The sequence below is a fragment of the Hypanus sabinus genome, chromosome 5, assembly GCF_030144855.1.
Source record: "Hypanus sabinus isolate sHypSab1 chromosome 5, sHypSab1.hap1, whole genome shotgun sequence".
Taxonomy (NCBI): Eukaryota; Metazoa; Chordata; class Chondrichthyes; order Myliobatiformes; family Dasyatidae; genus Hypanus; species Hypanus sabinus.
The window spans coordinates 109,192,170-109,216,489 of NC_082710.1; the positions used below are offsets into that span (position 1 = coordinate 109,192,170).

Below are 24,320 nucleotides of genomic sequence, written 5' to 3' on the forward strand. Positions count from 1 at the left end.
AAAAAATGTTCTAACCCTATTCAGCCTCTTACTACAACTCGAGTGCTCAAGTCCCAGCAACATCCTTCTAAATTTTCTCTATGCTCTTTCAATCTTCAAATCTTATTGATATCTTTCCTATTCTGCCAGGTTTATTAGTATCTGTCTGCCCAGCAGAGGGAGCCCAATTGTGGAGATAACAGTTTTCCATCTTATGAACTTGTGGAATCAACTGGGTAAAAGTAGAAATCCAGGAACAATTACTCTTTTCAACAACAGCACACAACAGAACACAGAATATCCACCAACTGTGAACCTGGGTCGAGGACCTGCTTCAGTGTAGCACATGTGCCAAGTCATAGCTGGCATCAGGAAGCTTCCGGGATGTTCAACAGAACACAGGAGGGATTGTCCTGGCCTTGGTCTTTGGTCCTGAGTGACTGTCCACAGTCAATGCCTGGCAGTGTGCAACCAGACGGGGATGTATAGGGCTGACCTTGCTGATCTTCCACACCCTGGAATTAGGCAGTGAGGTCCCAGGGGGCGAAAATGAGGCTCCGGTTACCATTACGAAAAGGCCCCACCCCTGGAACAGGCGAGAAGGCTTTGTTTAGAGGAACAGCTGGGAATGAGCTTTGTCCTCTGCCAAAACCTGTAATTAATTCCAACAGGTGTTAAACATCTCCTATATTTTAAAAAAAATAATAAATTATGTGGAATAATAAAAATTTTAAAAGTTAATTGAAAGCATTTAGAAATAATTAAGAACATTTTAATAAACTAGAATTACCTCTTTCCTTGTTTCCTAATCTGCGGGCTGAACATCAAGTAGTCTGGCTGGGCAAAGGGTTGGCGGATCCCAACAAGGCTGGGTCCTACTGTTGGACTGCACAAGGAATGTGGAGATGGATGTGACACCATCTGCCAGACAAAAAAATCTTGACTAAAGCCTGGAATTAATCCCACTATAACTGCTGAATGTCAGTGGCTCCCTTTAGACCACCAGTCATGCTCCGGGTGATTCACCTGAGAATTTTTCTTTCGTGGTGCATTCATAAGGTGTGAGGGTCACAAATAAGTCACATTTACCATCTAGTTTAAGAAAAAACCTCTTGAATTAGCTCAGTCAGCCATGCTACAAGCCAGCCTGTAAGGATAACAGAATAGCTTCCCTAAAGAATACTGGTGAACCAGAGGCACTTTATCAGTGTTTGATAGCTTTACCGTTACTGATACTAGCTTTTACAGTTGGTAGCCACTTCGTTAGGTACACTTGCTCGTTAGTACAAATATCTAATCAGCCAATTATGTGGCAGCAACTCAAGGTATAAAAGCACATAGATATAGTCAGGAGGTTCAGTTGTTGTTCAGACCAATCTTCAGAATGGGGAAGAAATGTGTGATCTGAGTGATTTTGACAGTTGAATGATTGGTGGCACCAGATGGAGAGGTTGGAGTGCCTCAGAAACTGTTGATCTGCTGGGATTTTCACGCACTACAGTCTCTGGTGTTTACAAAGAATGTGTGAAAGACAAACAACTTCCAGTGAGCAGCAGTTATGTAGGAGAAAGCACCTTATTAACGAGAGAGATCAGAGGGGAATGACCAGACTAGTTCAAACAGGCAGAAAGGCAACTGTAACTCAAGTAACCATGTGTTACAACAGTGGTGGGCAGAAGAGTATTCCTAAACACACAATATATTGAACCTCAAAGTGGATGGGCTACAGCAGCAGAAGACCATGAACATACATTCTAGCTGTATTTTCATCGCTATTGAGCTAATTAATTGAATTTAAATGTCCCATCTGCCATGGTGAGATTTGAACTCACTTGGATGCCCATTCAGTGATTTCTTTCTGTAGTCTGCTGTTCAACTTTCTATCCACTACACAGCCACCTTTTGAATCACCTGTAATATATTTAATAATAGCTCATCATAGATATGCTGTTATGGATGGTCCACTTTTCATTATTTTGAACAAATGAACCAACTCCATAAACAAAATTTTCCCATCTATCAACTTCCTAGTTTAACGATTCCTTAAGAATAGTGCTTGCTCAATACACCTAGTTCCATGTGGTTTTCAGCTTTTCAGATCAGAAACACATTTGTGGAAAACAGAAAGGGAACAAACTTTTAATTTTGGCCTGACTAAAAATGTTAGATTTGAGTCATGAAGGGCAGGAAATGAATGTGTCCAAATTGAGTTTGATCTCCGATTCCGAAGATTAATATTAGTCCTCACTTTCGATAGCCACATTCAAACATTTAATTGCCCAGTCATGCACAAGCACAAAAGGTTTAAAGTGAATAGAGTTTACCTGGCAACACTTCATTTGAATAGGTACATGGATGTGAGGGGTATGGAGGGCTATGGTCGGTAAAGATCGATACAGATGAGATGGGCTGAAGGGCCTGTTTCTGTGCTTCACTTTTCTGTGACTCAATGTGGTAGTTGTCTCAGCAGCACTTCCTACTGTTCTGGTGCCTCAGATGTCAGTGATTCCTTCAATAATGCAGAAAGATCAAGATTCTGAGGTGGTTGTGACTTAAACCAGAAAATGGTGTTGCAGCTAGTCAAGCCATTGTCTCACAGATCCAGTGGTGCTGGCTCAGTCTTGACTTCTGGTACTGTCTGTGTGGAGTTTGCACTTTCTCCCCACACACATTTGTTGTCTGCTTCCCCCAGGTGCTCTTTGGTAGGTTGGCCAACCTAACTTGTAGGGGAGTGCTGTGGGACGGGATTGAGAGGGGAGCAAATAGGAGTGGAGGAACGCAAGAGACTGTGTATGCTGGAGTCTGGAGCAGAAAGCCAACTGCTGGAGGAACTTGAAGGGTCAGTGGGGAAATGAACAGTTGACATTTTGAGTCGAGACCCTTTATCAGGACTGGAGTAAAATGGGACAAATGCAGGATTCATCTAAATGGATACTTGATGGCTGGCGTGGGCTCAAAGGAGTAAGACAGAAGAGCAAAATTAAGCCATTCAGCCCATCAAGGCCCTATTGTATGATTCCATGAAATGCATTGCACATTGCAGTGGAGCTGCTTGGTAGCGCCAGTGGTGACTGGTTTAAAAAAGTGACTCATACAGACCTGAGTGGAGTTGTTTCATGTACAAATCGCCACTGAAGTGCATGCCCACATAACCTCTGTAATCAGCCTTAAGCTGTGGAAGCTGGAATGGGAAGAACCCCATCAGTCCCTTCCTGGCATCAATACCATGCGCCCACATGCTCAAGTAGCCTGTCTAGTCTCCTACGCACCACAAACTGATTTGGTGCAGAAGTGGAGCGACCCTGTGGAATGTTAACCCTGACTGAGCTGACAACTTCAGAGGAAGGATCAATGGGGATCAAGGAAGAAAGTAAAGCTAATTGCTCAATCAAAACAGAAGTTAATTAAAATTGAAGATAATCAGCAGTAATTTCACAGAGTTTTACCTCTGCATCAGAGCAGAGGTTCGCTTTACCATATGTACATTTTAAAACAAAGCAGACCAGAGCTGTTGTTGAATTAAGGAGTCATCTTGAAGATGCAGAATTTTTATGCCATTAACCACAAACTAGGATTTTACAATTTGTTCTGCCAATTTTCTTGTAACATCCACTCTTTTATCTCCTGAATGGAGACAAAAAAAAAGCTATGGTATTTATAATCATTAAAAAAAACATGCAGATGAGGAAGACAGCAAAGGCAGCTCCAAATGGCCAAACTATGCTTTTCCAAACAGTATGCTGCTGATCTGCCAATGGCTCTGACAAAACTGACGATAAACACCTGTATAGATTACAGACTAGAACAATATAGGAACCTTTTACATATTTTTCATTACTAGACAAATCATATTTCCTTGGAAAAAAAACCTAATGTCATCCATAAAAACTTTTTTCCCCCAAAAGAATAGGAGTCACAATAATTCTTCATTGTGTATTCTGTCTTCTAAGCGAAATATGAACCAGATGCCCAGTTCTGCAGTAAGTTGTAAGGAACTCCCTTCTGATTAATCTGAGAAAGTTTCACAAATGAATACAGCAAGACTTTTTTTTTAAAACTTCTCTGCCAGACTACCAGTGTGCCCAAAGCATTGGTCTTCCACGACCTTCAAAGCCCATTTTTACTTTATTTTTCCTCTGTGAATAGCTCATCCTGGAATTACACTCATTGCATAGTAATGAGTAGATCTGTTGAAGGCATCTTGCAAAGAGCCACCATGATCTAGTGCAACCTTGGGTGAACTTGTCCTAGTCCAGCCATGTAGATTGGCAATAGCCAAGAAAGCAAACTGGTGGAAGGCTACGGAAATGTTGCTTAACCCCAATGATCCTCAGCGGTCCATAGAAAGCAACCTATCTGGATGTACCAGTTTGGTATGGCAACTGCCCTGCCCAAGATCACAAGAACATCGCCTAGTCATTCATACAAGGCAGCCTCCCTCCAATGACTACCTACACTTCTTATTCCCTTGGAAAAGTAGCCAATGTAATCGAAGACCCCTCCTACCTGTCATTCTCTCTTTTCCCCTTTCCATTGGGAAGAATTTACACATGTTTGAGAACACATTCCACCAAGCTCAAGGACAACTACTATCCTGCTTCTCTAAAACTTTAGTAGTGATCTTAAGTGCAAAAGATATGAACTCTTGATCTCTCAATCTAGTCATGGCCTTGGACCTTGTTTGTCTTCTTGCATTGCATTTTCTCTGGGACTGTAACACTGCATTTTGCACTCTTTCATTGTCTTCCTTTTGCAGTACCTTAATATGTAAGGAATGATCGGTCTGGATGTCACGTACACAAAACCTTTTCACCATTTCATGCTACGTTACAATAAACCAATCACCAGAAGAGGTAAAAGGCCAGAATGGAGAGTAGAAGAAGAGGGAACGGGGAAGAGAAGAAAAAAATTACTGGAAGAGAAATTAATGTTCATACCATCAGGTTGGAGGCCACCTAGATGGAATATAAGGTATTGCTTCTTCCCTCGAGTAGCCTCTTCAAGGAAGCCGTGGACTGACACATTGGAATAGGAATGGGGATACGAATTATAAAGGTTGGCCACCAGGAAATCCTGCTTTTAGCGCATGGAGCGGAGGTGCTTGGCAAAGTGGTCCCCAACTTCCCAATATCTGCAGAATCCCTTGTGTTTACCATTTCCTGCATCAGAAGACATCTTACTGAACCAGTTTTCATTCTGCTAATTCTCTCTAGGAGGCAAGATCTGTTCTTTCACCTCAATTGCTGGCTTGGCTGAGATCACTTAACCTCAGCATGCAGGCCAACAATCAGGCCTGTACCACAGTTCAACCACTAGCTCACCAAAGAGTTCAGCTCACATGCTAATAATTTAACAGAAGATCTCAAATTAGCACGGAATACTATACAGCACGTTAACATATGACTCTCTTGACATAAATGCTTCATTTGTCAGGGTAAATATGTAAGTCAATCTATCATACCCTTTCTTCTTGCTGTGGTGTTATTGGTGAACGGCGATGGTGAGCATTTTACACATATTTTTGACCTTTAAAATCAAAATGAAGTAAATTCTCAGTAAAGGCATCTACGCAAAAAAAAATTGTTCTCCTCAGCTTCCTCTGTCATGTTTTGTAACTTCAAAACATTAAACTAATTCAAAGAAAGACGCAGGAGTCCAGAATACAGGTCTAACTTTGTGTTTAAGCAATGCGTGCACATATTATGTGATGATTATGCAATTAATGTATTTATATGTATAACCTACAATTAATTATTTAAATGAACAACAATGCTTAATCAAACTATATATATATACACACACACACACACACACACACAAGATTCTTAAATATTAAATACACTATATCCTCCAACGTGATCTGGTAGAGGCAAATGAAATGGTGGCTCCCATGCCATTATTGGAAACTGCCAAATTCTATCACTTACTGCATTGTGTGATAGGATTCAGCACCAGAACCCAAGACAACTGCAACATGTAGTTAGACTTCATTTTAACACGTAGCTCTGCTTCTTCCATAACTACATAAAGAAATAAAACCAACAAGAATCTAGTTGGAAAACATAATTATGAACAGACCCACCTAGGGAAGGTTCTAATTAAGGAATCAAGCCCTGATGGTAGGATCGAAAGCTTACCAAGAGATGGCAGCAGGAACTGCAATCAATCATATCACATTGACCAAAGTGCTTTATTTTACCACCATTAAACCCAATTGAAGCAGTTGCTGTAAATATGATACTTGAGCCATAAAGATGACTGTTCACAAAATCTAAGGATGGAGTGATTCAGTGCTTTCAGTGTTGTAAGCTATATCCAGACAAACAAAGATTAAAGCTCATCTCTGTTTCCAGCAAGAGGAATACCCGGGCTTTATTCTTCCAGAGAAAACAGTGGGTGGGCAAATCGCAGATGATCAACAGCACAAACACACTTCCCATCAGGTTCTGAGGGAGAAAGACACGCTGGAGCGTTGAGCCACAGAGACTTCATCCTGTAGGCAAGTACTGGAAAGCAGATGTGGAGCCACACGAGTACAATGCTTAACACTTATGCCTAAAGTACATCTCTCCTCTAATTCAGCTCAAACCATTAACTCCTATACTCCTAGACTACTTACCAGTTCAGCATTATTGCAAAATTTCTGACCAATGCATGTACAAACTAAAATCCAATTATTTCAGGAAACTGTATTTTAGGGAATCTATTTTCTTTTTTCTTCCAATAATAAGCACATAAAACCCTCAGAATCACAATCAAAACACTGCACAGTGCACTAATTAGCCTGACTCAGTAATCATTGCCCTCTCAGTCTCCTGCTGCTTGTAGCTGAAAAATAAACTATCCACATGGATAATTTACATTACAGTCTACATTTAAAAAAACAGTCCTTAAAGAAACTACAATGATATATTTTGAGTGCCACTCCTTCATAAATAGGCCATCAAACAACCTCCTCCCAGACTGAATTGATAAAATAAAACCGAGTTCAGCATCATCACTCATAATGCAGCAACTGGTTTGGTCACGGTCACGTAACAGCACATCAAATAACCCTTTTAGACTTCTCAGTCCCGAATCTCTTATTGCAAAAAAATTTCACTGAAGGTTCAGCCCATTAAATAAAGACCAAGGCCAGAGTAATTTGATTATTTTTGTTTCTCAATTATCTCTGAAAGAGATTTAAAAATATATTAATTTTGCTCCCTGTGCACAGTTCTCACTGGACAGATTTCGTTTCTCCCTGATTTTTTAACCAATTATTATCTCTCATCAGTCCTTTCCAACATTTTGCATGTTAGTTGTTTTTTTCCTTTCAGTCTGTGGTATATCCTACTGATATCTTTAAAGTCACTCACCTTTTCCTATTCCACCCAAACACTCCTCTCCTTAACCCCTGCTTTGAAGTTCTCTTACTTAAATAGAGGGTGGAACATCTGTTCTCTTGAAAAATAGGAAACGTGGAAAACTTCTAATTTTTATAGAAGAAACCAGATAGAAAAGGGTAAATTAATAATTGACAGAAAATAGAAGAAGTGACAAGGCACATGGAAAACTTAGGTGGTGTCTGAGGCAAAAACAGAAAATGCTGAAAATACTCAGTGGGCTAGCCACAACTTATGACAGATCTTCTACCTGAAGCATTAATGCTGTTTCTTCCATTGTGGATGCTGCCTGACCTGCCAAATGATTCCAATATTATCTCTTTTTCCCCTGAAAATTATAGTATCTGCATTTCCTTGATGTTCAGTTTGTTTCTAGTGCACATCAACTCATTCGTTCAAAGCCCTCGCAAAGAATTGGCAAGCGAGATATATTGAGACAGTATTTATTTACATACAGCACACTTTGACGAGAGCCAGGGCAGAATGCTGTGCTGTTAAAAGTATCCTGCAGAATCCAAGCCACTAAGTTACTGTCTGGGTCATTTTGAAACTTGCTGAGAGAGCTTGCTCTATATGCTATTTTGAGAACTCACCTGGTGAGAAAATTAATGGCACTTACACATTTTGTTAACATACAGAAACAGCTCTTTCTACCTGGGTCTTCTCTAGTTTGTACAAAAGCTTCAACCTGCTTAATCTTGTATATTTTAAAGAGTGTCTTCACTCTTATTTACTCACTGGGAACCCAAAGGATAGTAGGGTACACAATACTTTAGAAAGCTTGGATAATCCTAATTTACTGAAGTTCACACCTCTTGGACCTCTATGAAATTGGATTGTTGAAAATTTCAAAGAGTGATATGGCATAGAAAAGGCCCTTCAGCCCACCAAATCCACGTCAGCCATTAAACACTTGTCTATATTAATTCCATTTACCAGACTGAAATTGTGGGCCACAATGCCTTCAAATGCCTGTCCAGATGCTTCTCAAATGTTATGAGAATATCTGCTTCCCCCAACTTTTCAGGCAGTATAGTCCGGATTGCAATCACCCTCTGGGTGAAAAAACTCTATCATGGATCCTCTTTACATTTCTTATTTCTCACAAGTGCTCTCACAGATAAGTATTTAGGATTCATTAAAGGACCACTCCATTTCGATTTGCAGCAAAGCATGAAATGTTTCATCAAAATGTAGTTTTGATTAATTAGTTTTGGATCAATTGCTTCTGTGTCACTTGGATAAAAACTTTCAACGTGGCACTCTCATCGTATGATTTACTCTTCTCTTACTTACTAAATTTCAATTAGCTTATCCAAAGCAATAGAGGGAAACTGGGCTTTCATGGTCAGTTCAAAAGACAATGAAAGTATTGGCCACTAGCAGTATACCCCTCTGCAGACTTACTTCTGCTTGCAGTCACAGCATCCAAAGTTAAATCTCGTCCTTATAATCTTCCCCACAACCATAGCAGCTGCTAAAGTTTGACGCATAGCTTTCCACATTAACAAATGAAAATGAAATTTTGGAGTTCTTACACTTCTTTGCCAATCCCGAAAAGTTCACGAAACAGATCTGTCATCTAGTCAAAGGCAAGCATGTTGCCAATTAGTTTCTTGATATGTGTCAAAAGGATTGCAAAGTAATTGGCTGTGCTTATCCACTCTCTTCCAGGACATCACTTAATGTCCTCGGATAATCCCTATAGATCTTGCCCTTGCTCCGGGTTAAGATACCTTTGACCTGTAACCTTCCTATAATAAATTACATCTATGAGTTGAAAAATATCCCATCCAAGATAGTACTGACCTGTACCTATGGAAGCATGCCATCTTCTAAAACAAAGCAGCATGCGAGTCTGGACCATAAAACAGCAATCACTTTATAATATGAATGATTTCATCAGGCAAGTGATTACATAGATAGTTTTTTAAAAAGTTTGAAGTTACAATGATATAAGGCAATGATGGACCAGACAAATGCAAATGACCTTCCAGGTCTCAAAAACAAAAAGGTGCCACTATTCTGACTCTTTTACATGATTTGGTGGAACCGTACCCCATGGTGAGGGTCTTTCCGTGCAAAACATAAATGAGTAGCAGGCGGGTGGATACGTACAATAGCGTTGGTCCATGTAGCCATTTCGGGGGTCCACTGACAAACAGACTGCCCGGTAGGGAGTTTGCGGCTCGGCTAAATGCGGCAGTGAGCCCAGAGAGTTCTTGACTTTTGAGGAAGAGCTAGTGTCATCACTGGAGCTGCATGGCGGTTCATTTATCTTGCAATAGGACTGCCCTGTCCTGTGTGGCCGCATTGAGATTGCATTCCTGCGCTCTCTTACAAAGTCAGGCCAAGAGTTTTCGACTTCTGTATGGAGGAAGGAAAAACAGTAACACTTTACCTGTCATTGATATCTTTATTGAAACTTAAGCATTAATCCTATTCCCCAGTATGCTTTTTATGATTGTGCCTTTCTGTATTATTGCATATTTATCCTACAGGCTATCTTTCCATATGCTTGACTAAGATTTGACTTGAAACCCTACTAACAGTGAGGTCAGGCAGCATGTATGGAGGGGAATAAGCAGTCGATGCTTCAGACTGATACCCTTGGGTCTCAACCCGAATCATCGACCATTTATTTCCCTCTATAGATGCTGTCTGACTTGCTAAGATTCTCCCACATTTTGTATGAGCTCCTCAAGATTTCCCGCATCTGCAAAATCTCTTGTGCTTATTAGCACTAACAGTGAACAGGTTTGCAACCGATTTTGAGTATTATCAATTGGAACACTCTGCTGCAATCTTTGGCCCCTACACATATCCTCAGACAAGTAAAACAACAATGCTGCTTGCTTTTAATCATTCACCACCTATTGTTTGTAAACAGTCCCTTCTTGCATTGTATGCATACAAAATGTGAACCGCAAATTATTTCTAGGTACATGAATGATACTGCTATAATAAGACATAGGAGCAAAATTAGGCCATTCAGCCCATTGGGTCTGGTCCGCTATTACATCATGGTTAATATATTATCCCTCTCAATCCCTTCCCCCTGTAACCTTTGGCACCCTGACTAATCAAGAGCCTATCAATCTCTGCTTTAAAGATACCCAGTAAACTGGCCTTCACAACCATGCATTGCAATGAATTCCACAGATTCACCAACATCTAGCTAAAGAAATTCCTCCTCATCTCTGTAACTAGTATATTAGGCTTACAGGTAAAAAAATATTTGCAAAACATTCATTTAGAATCTTTCACTCCCCAGGGACAACATAAAGCACTTTACATTATTGAGGTTCCTTTGCAATATAGTCACTTCAAAATGCATTATTTGGCAAACTACAGTTCACTAACATAACAACTAGGTAATGAATCTTATGTGATACTAGTTGAGGGGCAAAGAATAACTTGGAGACTTAAAAAAAAAATTCCTCTCCACTTCAAAATAATGCTGTGTGATCTTTTATGACGGCAGTCGGGACACACACTCATGAATGCAACTACAGATAAAGTTTGTGCGTATTCCTAAACTGCAGATGCTGGAAACCTGAAATGAAACCAAAAAATGCTGAACGTAAAGGGTCATTGATCTGAAACTCGAACTCTGCTTCTTCTTCCACTGACACTGCCGCACTGCTGAGTCTAATCACAAAATAAAAGTGAATTTGGGTAAATATCTTTCTGTAAGCAGTAGGGCACACAGGAGGGAAGCACCACTGGCTCTGTGTCCTGCAGGGGCTGAGCTGAAGTGTGCTGCAGTAGGAGGCTTATGTCAGGGCATCCAGTGTCAATGGGTGGTCCCACAGGGGGCAGGCATCAATGAGTGGCCATTGAGGGTATCAGATTCAGAGTGCTGTCCCGTAGAGGCTGGTGTCAGCCGGCCACCCTACAGGGGTCTGGTGCCATGCCTGCTGTCCCAGTGGGATCAGTATCAGCACCCTGCCCTGCCAGCCGTCCACTGCAGGATTGGCACCAATGCGTCGTCTTGCATGGAAACCTGGTGAGTGCATTGGTGTCTGCACCCTCTCTTGGGCAGCTGGGGGTCAGCCCACTGTCCCCGAAGTAACTGGCACCTGTGCACTGCTGGGATTGACGGAATTCTGAGCACCAGCCCAGATGGAGCTGGTGATATTGCAGACGGGGTAGAATCTGCGTACCTAGAGGGGGTAGAATCTCTGCACCAGTCCAGAGGGCACTGACATCAATGCACCATGGGGAGTGTGGATTTGGAGTGCCAATCCAGAGGGGTGAGAATCTGCATGGCACTGCAGAGGACACTGGCACCAATGCATCATTCTAGTGAACGCTGGCACCAAAGCATCATCCTGAAGTTCACTGGCACCAAAAGCCACAAGAAGTAATACACAATGAAATTGCAATTTATGGATAGGAGTGTTGTCTAGTAAGGTCTAGAGATCTCCAATTTCACAACAACATTAAGGTCTTGTCTGTGATCCTGCGCTGGAGGATTGAATAACAAGTGATGGAGGAAGAATAAAAAACACCGAACAGCTAAAAAGGAAGAATTCCTCCAAATTATAATAAAAAATAAATCAGTGTTTCTTTAAAACTATTACTTCATTAGACGCGAAGATACATTTTTGAGCAAGATGTATAAAAGTTCTAAACGAGAGAGACGTTGGTCTGGGAAACGATGCTAATTACACACAGCATTGAATTGAAACAGACAGTTCAACAGCGGAGCGAGTCAGAAATAGTAACAGCCTGTAAAGTTTCAAAAAGTCAAGTTTACCTTATCGGACAGAAAGAGAGAGAGAGAATTTCCCTGGCAGACACCAACAGGCTCGCAAAACTATCAGACTACGATTTTTTTTTACGCTGCAATTTACTGCGGCGCATCAAAGATCCACAACAGGCTGCTAGCAGTTAACTGCAGCATGAACAGTACAAGCGTGTTGTCCCATCGATCTATATTGTTCTCCGCGTTGTTCTACATTTTCCTTTATGATAAGTTCCCAGTGGGTTTTAGAATTGGAGCAGAGATATACATCACCATACAGGATTTATTGGGGGTTGGGGGAATTAAACATCACAGCTGTATCAGATCAAAATGCCGAAAATGTGCAGTCAGGAAGAGACTGGGAACGCATCGTTTTATCTTTCAAACTTTTAAACTCCCTGTAGTCCTCGGCTTTTACTCGCCAAAACTGGCACAAGAGCAGCTTTCAATTAAATTTTTGTACTTGGGGGAAAAAAAATCTCCCAAGCAATTATTTAACCTCTCAAAATTAGAAAGCGTTCCATGCGGTTTTTTTTAAAAAAGAAAAAAAAACATTCGTGGCAGATACTAAATCAACTGAAATGGTGCACATTTGCAAAATAAAATGACCTCGAAAGTTATAAAATTGTCATTAAAATGAGCCGTGTACTCACTAGGATGGTTTTCGCCATTGATTTAGACGGTGCAGGAATTTGAGCTGTGTCCTGCCTGAGACCTGCATAAAGCCTTGAATGGTCAGACAGCTTTTCAAATGCTCCCCAGAACAATGCGCCCATTTCAATATGAAGCTTCCCCCCTCCTCCCTTCCCCTCCTCCGTGTGATTAACATTCAGACCCATGCCCTTAGAAAAAGGCGAGTTATTTTCTAGTTAAAGGTTTCGGAGGAGCAGAGGGTCAGGTGGCTAATCATTAAATCAAACTGCTGTCATCCCCATACAATTACTGCGACTGAAAGCAAAGGGGTTATTTGCTCCGGTTTATGCCGTGTAAATAACTTCACAAAACATTCGACAGAATTATTTTAAAAAGGGGGTCAACAATGGCATCAATTACAAGAAAACTTCACACAAACTCTACCAGCTGTAGCGTACTTGGTTAAGACATGTGTTAACAAACTGTTCTCTCTCTCCCTCTCTCTCTCTCTCACCCTCTCTCTCTCCAACCCCCGCTCTCCACCCCCCCCCGGCGGTAAACCCCGCTGCTGAGTAAAAGTGCCCCCCTGATCTGCCCCAGCATATTCCCGAACCCACCACTTTTTCACTGCCCGTCAGTTCAGTTTCGGCTTAGACGCACAATACCCCAAGTTTCAATAGGACAACCCAGCCGTGAAAAAGAATCACTTGTTCTCTCTCAAACCCAAGACAAGAACCCAGAGGAACTCTCAAAATGCTCCCTTCAAACTCCCAGTACAATTTGTGGCCGGGAGTTCCATTTGAACTACCCGATACTTCAAAGCTGCTTGCCGCCCCCAACTAAAATAGCATATCCCCTCTTCCACCCCCCAGCTCACTATTCACTTCCAAGCAGAAAAGAAACACGGCGTTATTGGCCTGGAAGTATTTGCTGATATATGCCAAGAAATAAATTGTGAAACAGCCGCGGGCAAGTCTCAGTGTTTCTAAATAAACAGGAGGTCGTATGCACACTTCAGTATTCACTTCTGATCGGGGGGAGTTTTCGGGGAAGTACTTCGGAATAACTACATCATGCACGGCTCTTCATTGAGCTGTGAGCTAATGTTGTTAAAAGACCTAAACTGTGAATGCATGTACAAAGCCCATCGGCAAACTGCAATATTGATCTTTGCACAGGCGGAGAGAATGCCTTAGTGGACTCAACGAGTTTGGACAAATACTTGCACTTCTCTTGCTTCTCTCTTAAGAGTTTGTCGAGATGGTACTTCAGCGCTTCTCGGGAAGTGCACTCCGAGACCCCTGCAATCCATCAAAGAATGCAAATTGGAGGGGCAGACAAAAAGAAAGGCCAAGTAACGGTGCAGCCGCGGAGAGGGAGCGTTCTCCGAGAATAAACGCGACGCGCACAGTGAGGATAAATCCTCTCTATCCATTCACGTCGTCGACAAACCGAAGTGAGAGCCATAAGCAAAATAAATAAAAAGGCTAAACAAAATACATATACCTCCTGGGCGAAAACATTTGCAGGAACCAAAACAAACAATTAGAACTCTTTCCAAGGGCAAGTATTTAAAACTTTGAGTAATTGTGGAGGAAATATTTTCTGCAGCGTTTTGTAATGTGTTGCTGTCGACAGCCTGCCATCGTGAAAGGAAAATGGACTAATTTCACTAATATTACTTTCCTAGTCGTCCCTCGCCCTCTCACCCACCCACTTCCTATTTTGGTTCCTAAGCTTAAACCTCCCGTTTCCCAAATGACTGGTCGGAAACGCTTCGCCGGCGCGGTTTCTTCGTTAGACGCAAAACTCGTGTTTTATTCGTTGACGAAAATTCTAAAACGTTAATAGGCAGTTGCATGAAGTGATCATGCCAGCGATGTGCCACACGGTAAGGGCTTCCACACATGTACAGACACAGGAACCTGTGATGTGATGGTGAGCGGCTTTTTGTGTGTGCATCTAATTGGGGTAACTCGCCGCTGTGAGTTTGTATTTTCACATGCCACTCTATAAATCAACTTCAAATTGCGTTAGGAGCATGCAGACAGAGCCATTTCTCATTGGTTTCATTAACCCTTGAGCTGCCCGAATCTCAGCACGGTTTATTCTCGAGGTGAACCAGGACCATTCCCACAAGCATTTTATCGAAAGATCTCGATATTTCCCTCTCTGAGTGAGTTTTGGTTTACGATGATTCTATAGAGCCCGATGATTTTGACAGTGGGGCTGTATCCAAAAAATGTTCCCATTTTTATTGCGCGTAGCTGGCATTTAATTACTCAATTTCCTTTACAGAAACAGCGTATTTTAATTTGTTATTACAGTACCGCCCAACACATCGATTCCGAACTGTGGCTCGCTGCCCTAGTCAGTTATCTAAATATTATTTTCTTCAGACCAGATGGGTTTTTCAGTCTCAGACTCTGGAATCCCTTTGTCCATTCGTCCCTGCATCCAGTTAAATTAAGAAAGTTGCCTTTTTATTGAAGCTTGACAGTTTCTAAAGATCTTTACGAATGTTTTTTTTAAATTAATCCCGCCAAATCATTTATAATGCAGGGAAACGGATGCTGCCAAAATGTACTGACAAAGATCCCTCTAAGAATAAAGAGGCTATGACAAGTTGTTCTTGAATCAGTGTAAACATTGTCCAGGATATTAAATGAAGAACTAAATAATGTTTTAAAAGGAAACGGGGTGATTGGAACATTTAAAACTCTTTCAAATGCTTAATAATCCCATCCGGACAAATAAAGTGAATTGCGTTTTCCGTGTTACACACCAAAATTACAGAGAAGAAAGTGACATTTCTGGCAACTGCACGCTATCCAAAATGCAGAAACAGTAAACTTGCAAACCCAGTAGTTTTTATAACACAACATTTCAGAAAATAATAAAACCAACTAGTGGGTTGCGGCATTCGGGAGAGCTTGGTTTACACTAGTTAAATGGGCAGCCACGCGCAGCACAATGAGTACCCGCCTTCTTGAAACAGTAGCTAACGAAAAAATATTAGGCGCAACAAAATGTTGTCAGCGTTTTATGAACATAACTCCCAGAAGATTCATCACTGCCGGTTTCTAAATGCTATTACAATGTGCCATTGAGTTGGGGAAAGTTAGGCGTGCAATCTGATGTTATTACCTCAAGTAGTTTGTGCGCGCTTTCTAAGCCGGAGATCAAAATTAAGTGTTTAGTGACCTTATAGGGAGGAGGTGGAGAAGGGGGCCATGAGGAAGAGGTGGAGAAGGGGGCCATGAGGAAGAGGTGAAGAATTTAGTACTTGGTTCTGTGCAATTTTGAACTATTTGCAAACGAGTTCACAGCAAGCTTAGAATGTGGCTTGCTCTTGGGACGCAGCCTCGTCTGCTTGGTCTGTCTCCAAACCACCACCTTCCCAGCCCAACTGGCTCTGTGAAGTGGAGTAATAACACCTCCCCGGACTGTACAAGAATCAGGCGAGGGACAAAAAAAGAACTTCAGGTGGCATGATAAGAATGAGTCAATTTTAACGAATGCTGCTTTTCATCGTTGTGTGTGCTGCTTTTCATTGCGCGCGCTTCCAACTTTAATCTCTCCCTTGGCATGCAATGTTTTCATCAAGTGTGGTGGTTCCCGTTTTCTTTCTTTTTCTCCCTCTCTCCCTCTGCCTTTCTCCTCCACACGTGGGTCCAGATATCTCCGGGCTTCACTGGCACGCTCGGAAGAGCGTATGCTCTGATGGTTGTCAAGGAAGTAAAGTGGCTGAATGAAATAGAGTTGAGGGCGGGAGAAAAGCAAATGGAGGGAGAGAGAAAGAGGGTGGACCACAACAATAAAAACGGAAAAGCATGCATATTTCTTCATTTTTCCTCCAGACTAGATAATGGGAGAATCAATGCCAGTTCAGATCTCCAAGCATGATTCCGGTGGCAAGAGTCGGTCGGTAAAGTGGAAGACGACCTAATATTGGAAACAAAGGTCCAGACTAGGTCAGTCTGCCACCGCTGGCCTGAATGATGTGGGAGACTGTCTGAGGAAATGAGTTAAGAGAAAAAGCACAAAACTTCAGCACAGCACCTTGTCAAATACCTCACACCAGTATCTTTACAAAATGAGTGAGACAAAGCCAAATCTGATTTCGCGCCTTTAATATTGCCACGGCGGTTAATGCTACTGAGGTAAAAAAGCCAAAATTCATCAAACTGAATGAAACACTTCAGCTATCAAGTAAGTCAATGGCTCAGTTTGTTTAATCTTCTCCCATTTGTAACTAAATAATTATATGCAAAATTCTTGAATATTTTGTGGTATTTAAGAATAACAGGCACATATGCTATACAGATGTTACTAACGACTGCGGCACATCCTTGTCCTCGCTTTCTGCTCATTCCTTCCATCGCTCGTATGGTGCGGCTTTCCTAGAATGACACACGAGTGGGCACTAAGCCTGGAAATATTCCCTTCCATTTGGAGACGACGATATACTGAAACACAACAATGCGCTGCCCGTCCTAAATTCCGTTTGGAGTGATTAGCTCCGCTTTGGGCAAGGTCAGACTCAGCTAATTCCCTGGCTATTAATTTCAGCTTTGTAACAATGACATCCATATGCAAGCAGAGGAGAACGAGAGGACCCTCAAAACAACACGTGTTTGTGTTTTTCACTGATCCAGAGAAAGGCTCTGCTTATGTTATCATTCCTCCGGGACAGAACTCTACGTATTTATATGTCGATCTGTTGCTCTGGCAGACGCACAAATATTTCTATATTTGTTTTCCCGTGCAATGGAGTCTGAAGCAACATAGAAGATGCTGGAGGAACTCAGTTGGCCATGCTACACTGACGGTCGGTTTCCCTCCACAGATGCTGCCCGACCAGCTGACTTCCTCCAGAATCTTGTGTGGTGCTCCAAATTCCAGCATCTGCTGTTGCCTGTCTCTCCAATGGAGTATGACATGTTTCTGGTGGTATCAGACTTTGTAAAGTGACTCATTATTTTGGGTGGGAAGTTCGCTGACAGCTACAGTACTGTGCAAAAGTCTTAGACACACACATATATATAGCTAGTCCTGTAGTAATTATAAGTATTGCACTGTACTGCAAAAAAAAATCCATGACGGATGTGAGTGATGATAAACCTGATCCTGATATGGGTCTCTGTTGTGGACCGAGAGCGGGAAGGGGGCAGGGAGAGGGGAATCATGGTTGGAAAAAGGGGAAGGGAAAGGGGAGGGAATGGGAAGCACCAGAGAGTCATTCCACAATGATCAGTAAAGCAATTGTTTAAAATTGTTATCTCAGGGCTGGGCAAGCTTGCACCTGCACCACCCTCCATCTCTGGCACTCCTTCTCTGCCCCCTGCCCCACACAACCTCCCGCAGTGCTCCACCTTCAACGCTCCCAACATTCTTTGCTCTCACCAGATTTACAAACTCCACATTGACAAATACAATACCGTGCAAAGATCTTAGGCAGCTGGCTACATATATGTGGCTAAGACTTTTGCACAGTACTGTATGAGGCAAGACCAGAGAGGCAGCAAGTCTTCTACTTTGGGACAGGGACAATAATGGAATTGAGCGTTTTAAAACTTGGCAGTGAAAGTAAGATGAGCCATTTTTACTGGGAAGAACACAGATATAATAGTTTTGAAAAGTTTTATGAGCAGATGAAAAGAAAATCTTTTCATGTACCATCTTATCTTCAGGAAGTTGAGATGTGGATTGGATTGTAGTTTTCAAAATGAATTTAGATAAATCCTTGAAGGAGAAACTTTTAGAGAGAAAGGTTCAATGAATAGTATTTTCAGAAGCAACAAAGAGTGCATTTTGATGATTCATCTACAAACGTTTGTATGTAAGCCTAGCACTACAATTTTGTTTGCCATTGACATGAAGATTTACACCAATCTTGTTAATGTAGAAGGTAGTCAGGTTGTAGAGGGATATGGGTGTGTTGGTGAAATGGCAGACTGAGTTTAATTCAGACTATTGTGATATGACCCATCTGAGACATGCAATAGCGATGGCACAAACATTATTAATTTTCGGGTCTTGGACAGTATGGGAAGTATCTGATTCAGCAATAGGGTTGGGACAAACATTGTTAATGGGAGGGTCTTGGACAGTATGGGAAGGGAACACCAAGTACAAGTCCAGAAATTCTTGAAGGTGGAAATACAGGTAGACAACGTAAGGGATTCTGGCCTTCACTCGTTTGGGCATTATAGAAGTAGGGAAGTTATGCTCCAACTTTATGAAGCCTTGACCAGACCTCCACTGTGTACATGTTTGGTCAACAGATAAAGGAAGTTTGTGATGGTACTGGAGAGGGTGTAGATGAGATTCACCAGGATACTGCTTGAGATAGACCACAGGCCATAAGACATAGGAGCACAGTTTGCTCATTCAGCCCATCTAGACTGCTCTGCCATTCCATCATGGCAGGTTTAATATCCCCCCCCCCCCCGTCAACCTCATTCTTCTGCCTTCTCCCCGTAACCTTTGACACCCCTACGAACCAAGAACCTATCAATCTCTGCTTTAAATATACCCAAAGACTTGGCCTCCACAGCCATCTGCGACACTGAACTCCACAAATTCACCGCCCTCTGGCGAAAGAAATTCCTCTGTTCTAAAGGATGTCCTTCCAGTAATAACTTCCCATGTTGACTCTGTTGGCTAGCACTTGCTCCATGGCTAAGCAATTGAAATGTTCATCTGGGCACCGTTTAAGTGTTGTCAGTGACCCAGCATCAACCACATACTCAGGCAGTGCATTCCAGAGATTATCAATCTCTGAGTGAAGAAGTTCCACTTCATATCACATCTAAATCTCTTACCCTTTGCACTGAGCCTAGGTCCAGTTTTATCAACCTCTAATATGGGTAAGAGTTTCATACAGTCTGCATTCCTCTTAATGTTATATACCTCGATTATGTGGCTTTCTCACCTCCTCTGCTCCAGGGAGCACAGACCTAGCTTCTCCACTCTTTCTTCATTACTGCCCCAGGATTCCCTGAAGATTAACTTGCAGTTTGTGCCAGAGAGCACTCGATGAGCTGAATGGATAAATTCTACTTCTATGTCTTATTCATTGTGCCAAATGACTTGTCCCTATGCCACATGATTTCATACTCTGTAGTTCCAGGCTTGTGACATTCCCTCAGATCCTCTCGCACCACCGCAAGTCAGGGTGACCAACAGTAATGGGGGTTGAAAATTTATTCCCACTTTAACAGAGAATCATAAGTTAAACCTTTCAGCAGTAAACATTTGAACGAGGCCCCAAATCAGTCTTAATCTGCTGCAGCATTTTGTTTTTCTAAGTGTGGTTTGATCTTTAAGAGTTATGTTAATATTAACTACAAAATGGAAAGTTCATGCATACAGATGGTTTTTCTGTCTCTGGTGGCTTTATGGATACAACAGTGCAGAGCATTTACAGCACAGTTTAAAGATAGCTGCTGGCACTACAAAGGCAGATTAATCACTTCAGCTGGAATCATCTTCAATGTTCAAGTCTTGTACTTACCATGGGTTTTCCCTATATAACTACCTCCCACAGGTAAAGCTGTCCTTCAGGTAGTTGAGTTTTTAATAATGAATCCCATCATCCTATTATGCCACTTCCCCTGCCTGTATTCCTTTACATCATCTTGCCTCACGTACAATCATTTCTTGGTTGCTTTGTGATCCCACAGCTAGGGACACCTGAGAGATCAGACAGCCAGGTCTTCTCCAGTGTGATTGTACAGTAGATAATAATTCATTGGCTATGAAGAATCTAGAGATGTCTGGAAAATGCTTGACACGCTATAGCCATGAAATTCATCACCAGTTGACAAGACATTGCTATTTATTCCAAAATCTAATCTGTTGAAGGCTGTTAGAGCTTTTTTGGAGTTAGCACATATAGCAAATAACTTCAGCCATCAATCTTCAAATTTGAATATAGGCAGTAGATTAAATTTAAAATGCAGCTTTGGACAATAGGTTCCTAAAAGTTCTGAACCACAGTTAATTAGAAGACCAGGCAATGCTGATTTAAAATTAAATTGGGCGTCCATAGTGTGAGTGCGAAGAAGGAGGAGCGAAAGTTATATACGTAATTCAAAGGAAAACTTTGTAGATACTTGTAAATATAGAATTGTCCTTTGATTTTTTTGCATATTAAAAAGTCATGAAGTGTTGGGTCGAGCAAGTCTCTTCCTCCGAAAGGGTCTCAATATTATGCCTGCTGTGTCTGATTTTTTCGAATAAAGAGATTGCTGTACTTCATTTCTACCAACTGTTGGATGTTGGTAAGAAATGAAATCGAATCCTTAGAAAGAGGTGACACAGGATCAGAAGATGTAGAAACCTTGTGGGTAGAGTTAAGTTACAGGCCTCAGAACAGGAGCCAGGATGTGGGCTAGAAATCACAACAGTAAATAGAAGCAGCATGTCAAAAAGGCAATGTTACAATAGGCATGGGGGATTTCAATATGCAGGTAGATTGGGTTGGAGTTGGATCCCAAGAAAGAGAATTTGTAGAGAGTCTACAAGATGGCTTTTTGGAGCAGCTCGTGGTTGAACCCATCAGGAGATCAGCTATTCTGGATTTGGTGTTGTGTAATGAACTGGATTTTATTAGGGATCTTAAGGTAAAGAAACCCTTAGGAGGCAGTGATTATAATATGATAGAATTCACCCTGAAATTTCAGAGGTAGAAGCTAAAGTCAGATGTATCAATATTACAGTGGAGTAAAAGAAATTACGGAGGCATGAGAGAGGAGCTGGCCAGAGTTGATTGGAAGGGGACACTACAGGATCTCCCAGTGGCCACACATTTTAATTCCACGTCCCATTCCCATTCTGATATGTCTATCCATGGCCTCTTCTACTGTCAAGATGAAGCCACACTCAGGTTGGAGGAACAACACCTTATATTCCATCTGGGTAGCCTCCAACCTGATGGTATGAACATTGATTTCTCTAACTTCTGTTAATGCCCCTCCCCTTCTTAACCCATCCCTTATTTATTTATTTATTTATTTATCTCTCCTCCTCCCCCCCCCCTCCTTTTTATTCCTCTCTCTGCCCCTCTCACAATCACTCTTTGCCTGTTGTCCATCTCCCTCCGGTGCTCCCCTTCCCCTTTCTTTCTCCCTAGGCCTCCCATCCCATGATCCTTTCCCTTCTCCAGCTGCTGGGGTCGGTGATGGGACAGCTTCTTTTTTACGTTATATGTCAATGATCTGGATTACAGAATTGATGGCTTTGTGACTGAGTTTGCAGATGATACGAGGATAGATGGAGGGACAGATGGTGTTGTGGAAGCAGGGAGGCTGCAGAAGGACTTAGATGCATTGGGAGAATGGGCAAAGAAGGTGGAATACAGTGTCAGGAAGTATAAGGTCATGCGCATGGGTAGAAGCAATAAAGCACAGACTATTCTCTAACTTCAAAAATCTGAGAAGCAAAGGGATTTGGGAGTCCTTGTGCAGAATTCCCTAAATGTTCATTTACAGGTTGAGCTGGTGGTAAGGAAAGCAAGTTCATTTCAAGAGGACAAGAAAATAAAAGCAAGTATGTAATGCTAGGGTTTTATAAGGCGCTGGTGAGGCCTCACTTGGAGTATTGTGAGCAGCTTTGGGCCCCTTATCTTAGAAAGGATGAGAAGGAAAGGAGTGATTGACCGCTCTGGGCCTGTCCTTGCTGGAATTTCGAAGATTGAGGGAAGATCTCATTGAAACCTATCCAACGCTGAAATACCTAGATAGAGTGGATGTGGAGAGGATGTTTCCTATAGTGGGAAAATCTAGGGCAGAGGGCACAGCTGCTATCTCTATTTCCATACAGATCTCAGCACCATACCCAAAACCTTCCCACATTTGGCAAGCTATTTGAGTAGTAGAGCTACTGTACAATTCTGTTTTCATTAAGTCAACTGTGCTTGCGTATTCTGACATGACAGATTGATGCCAAGAACTGGGAAAGGATCAGCTATATGGATTATTGTTAGCTATTTTCATTGGTTAATTCTGTATGTAAAATACATCATGCTTGTTAAGGTACAATATATTTGAAGTAACAATGAAAACATAAAAGTATAAGCATGTCAAAGGTCAAATCAAAGAAAACTAAAAGTTCTTCCTAGCAAGAAAGTTCCCTACTGACTTACAGCAGCTGCTAGGAATTTACATAACTTTCTTAATGTATTCAGAATCTATTCGTGCTGGGCCTGATATTAATTTGGGTGGCAAATAAATGATTTTGTCAGACTAAACACATTAATACAGGAAGTCAATTGTTGAATTTCAAATTAATGAATTTCAAAATCTTCTTCCTTAATCATTCAAAACTAGTCCCAATGTTCTAAAATATTCAAGAACTGTTCAGTTATATGTGGGTTCTTGCTTGAGAAAATATTGTTATCTGTATATAAACAGTTGTTCAAGATAGTGTATTAGTCATGAAATGCTCTAGGGTTATTGAATGTTTGAGAACTGCCAAATGAATGGTGTTTTTTTATTTCATGATTATAAAATGATCCAGAACTTATTTTGTTCTTGTGCTCAGTAAATTCAAGGACTGTGGCGACCCACTTTCTGCGCAGGCGAACCAGCTCACAAGTAGCCAGTGCGCGGGGGAGACTTTGGTAATGCACCTCTGATGTCATTTCCGCCCAGAGAGGGCGGGCGCTAGGGATTAAATGCCAGCGCCGCGAAGTTTGAATAAACTAGACTCAAAACAACTTACCGACTGCGTGTCGTTATTTCAGCGCTGTGTGTAGCACATTGCTACAGGACTCTATTTATTTCCTTGTTTAAACTTACTGCTTACAGGATGGCAAACTTAGCAGAAAATCTTAATATGAATTTTCAATTTTTAATCAGCTGCCTGAAATTTACAGCAAGTTCACTTCTTACTCCTCAGACCTAAGTACAACAACAATTTGGAGGGACTGAACAAGTTAAATTAAGGTCCTTTCAATCCTTGTGAGAAGAAATTAAAGGTCCACTGTACAATTTCAAAGAATGGGAGAAGTTTTCTAGTAGCTAAGCCAACTGAAGAATCAGTTGTGTCTACTCAGTGACCATTTTATTAGGTACACTTGTACACTTTCTTGTTAATGCAAATGTATAATCAGCCAATCACAAGGCAGCATCTCAATGCATAAAAGCATGCAGACATGGACAAGAGGTTCAATTGTTTTTCAGACCGAACATCAGAATGGGGAAGAAATGTGGTGTAAGTGACTTTAACCATTGAATGATTGTTGGTGCCAGATGGGGTGGTTTGAGTATTTCAGAAACTTCTGATCTCCTGGGATTTTCACACACAACATTCTCTAGAGTTTACAGAGACTGATGTGAAAAACAAAAAAAAAATCCATTGAGCAGCAGTTCCGTAGACTAAAATGCCTTGTTAATGAGTGGCCAGACTGGTTCAAGCTGACAGGAAGGTGACGGTAATTGAAAGAACCATGCATTAGAACACATTGATCCTTGAAGTGGATGGGCTACAGCAGCAGAAGACCACGAGCTAAAAGTCAATGGCCACTTCATTAGGTGCAGGAGGTACCTGACAAAGTAGCCACGGAG

General features: G+C 41.6%; 1 protein-coding gene across 2 annotated transcripts in view; it reads right to left on the bottom strand.

The window, feature by feature from the left end:
• The window catches only part of gli2a (GLI family zinc finger 2a), a 514,880-nt gene that overhangs the window by 226,642 nt on the left and 263,918 nt on the right, over nt 1-24,320 (bottom strand). Inside the window, exons 1-2 of one of the 2 annotated variants that reach the window (XM_059970322.1) lie at nt 12,768-12,878; nt 9,483-9,731 (exon numbers count right to left, since the gene is read on the bottom strand). The exons of the other annotated variant lie outside the window; for it this stretch is intronic. Coding sequence (XP_059826305.1) covers nt 9,483-9,678 — 196 coding nt within the window. The 5' untranslated portion in view covers nt 9,679-9,731; nt 12,768-12,878. Of the gene's footprint in view, nt 1-9,482; nt 9,732-12,767; nt 12,879-24,320 lie in introns of those variants that run through there. 2 annotated transcript variants of the gene reach the window in all.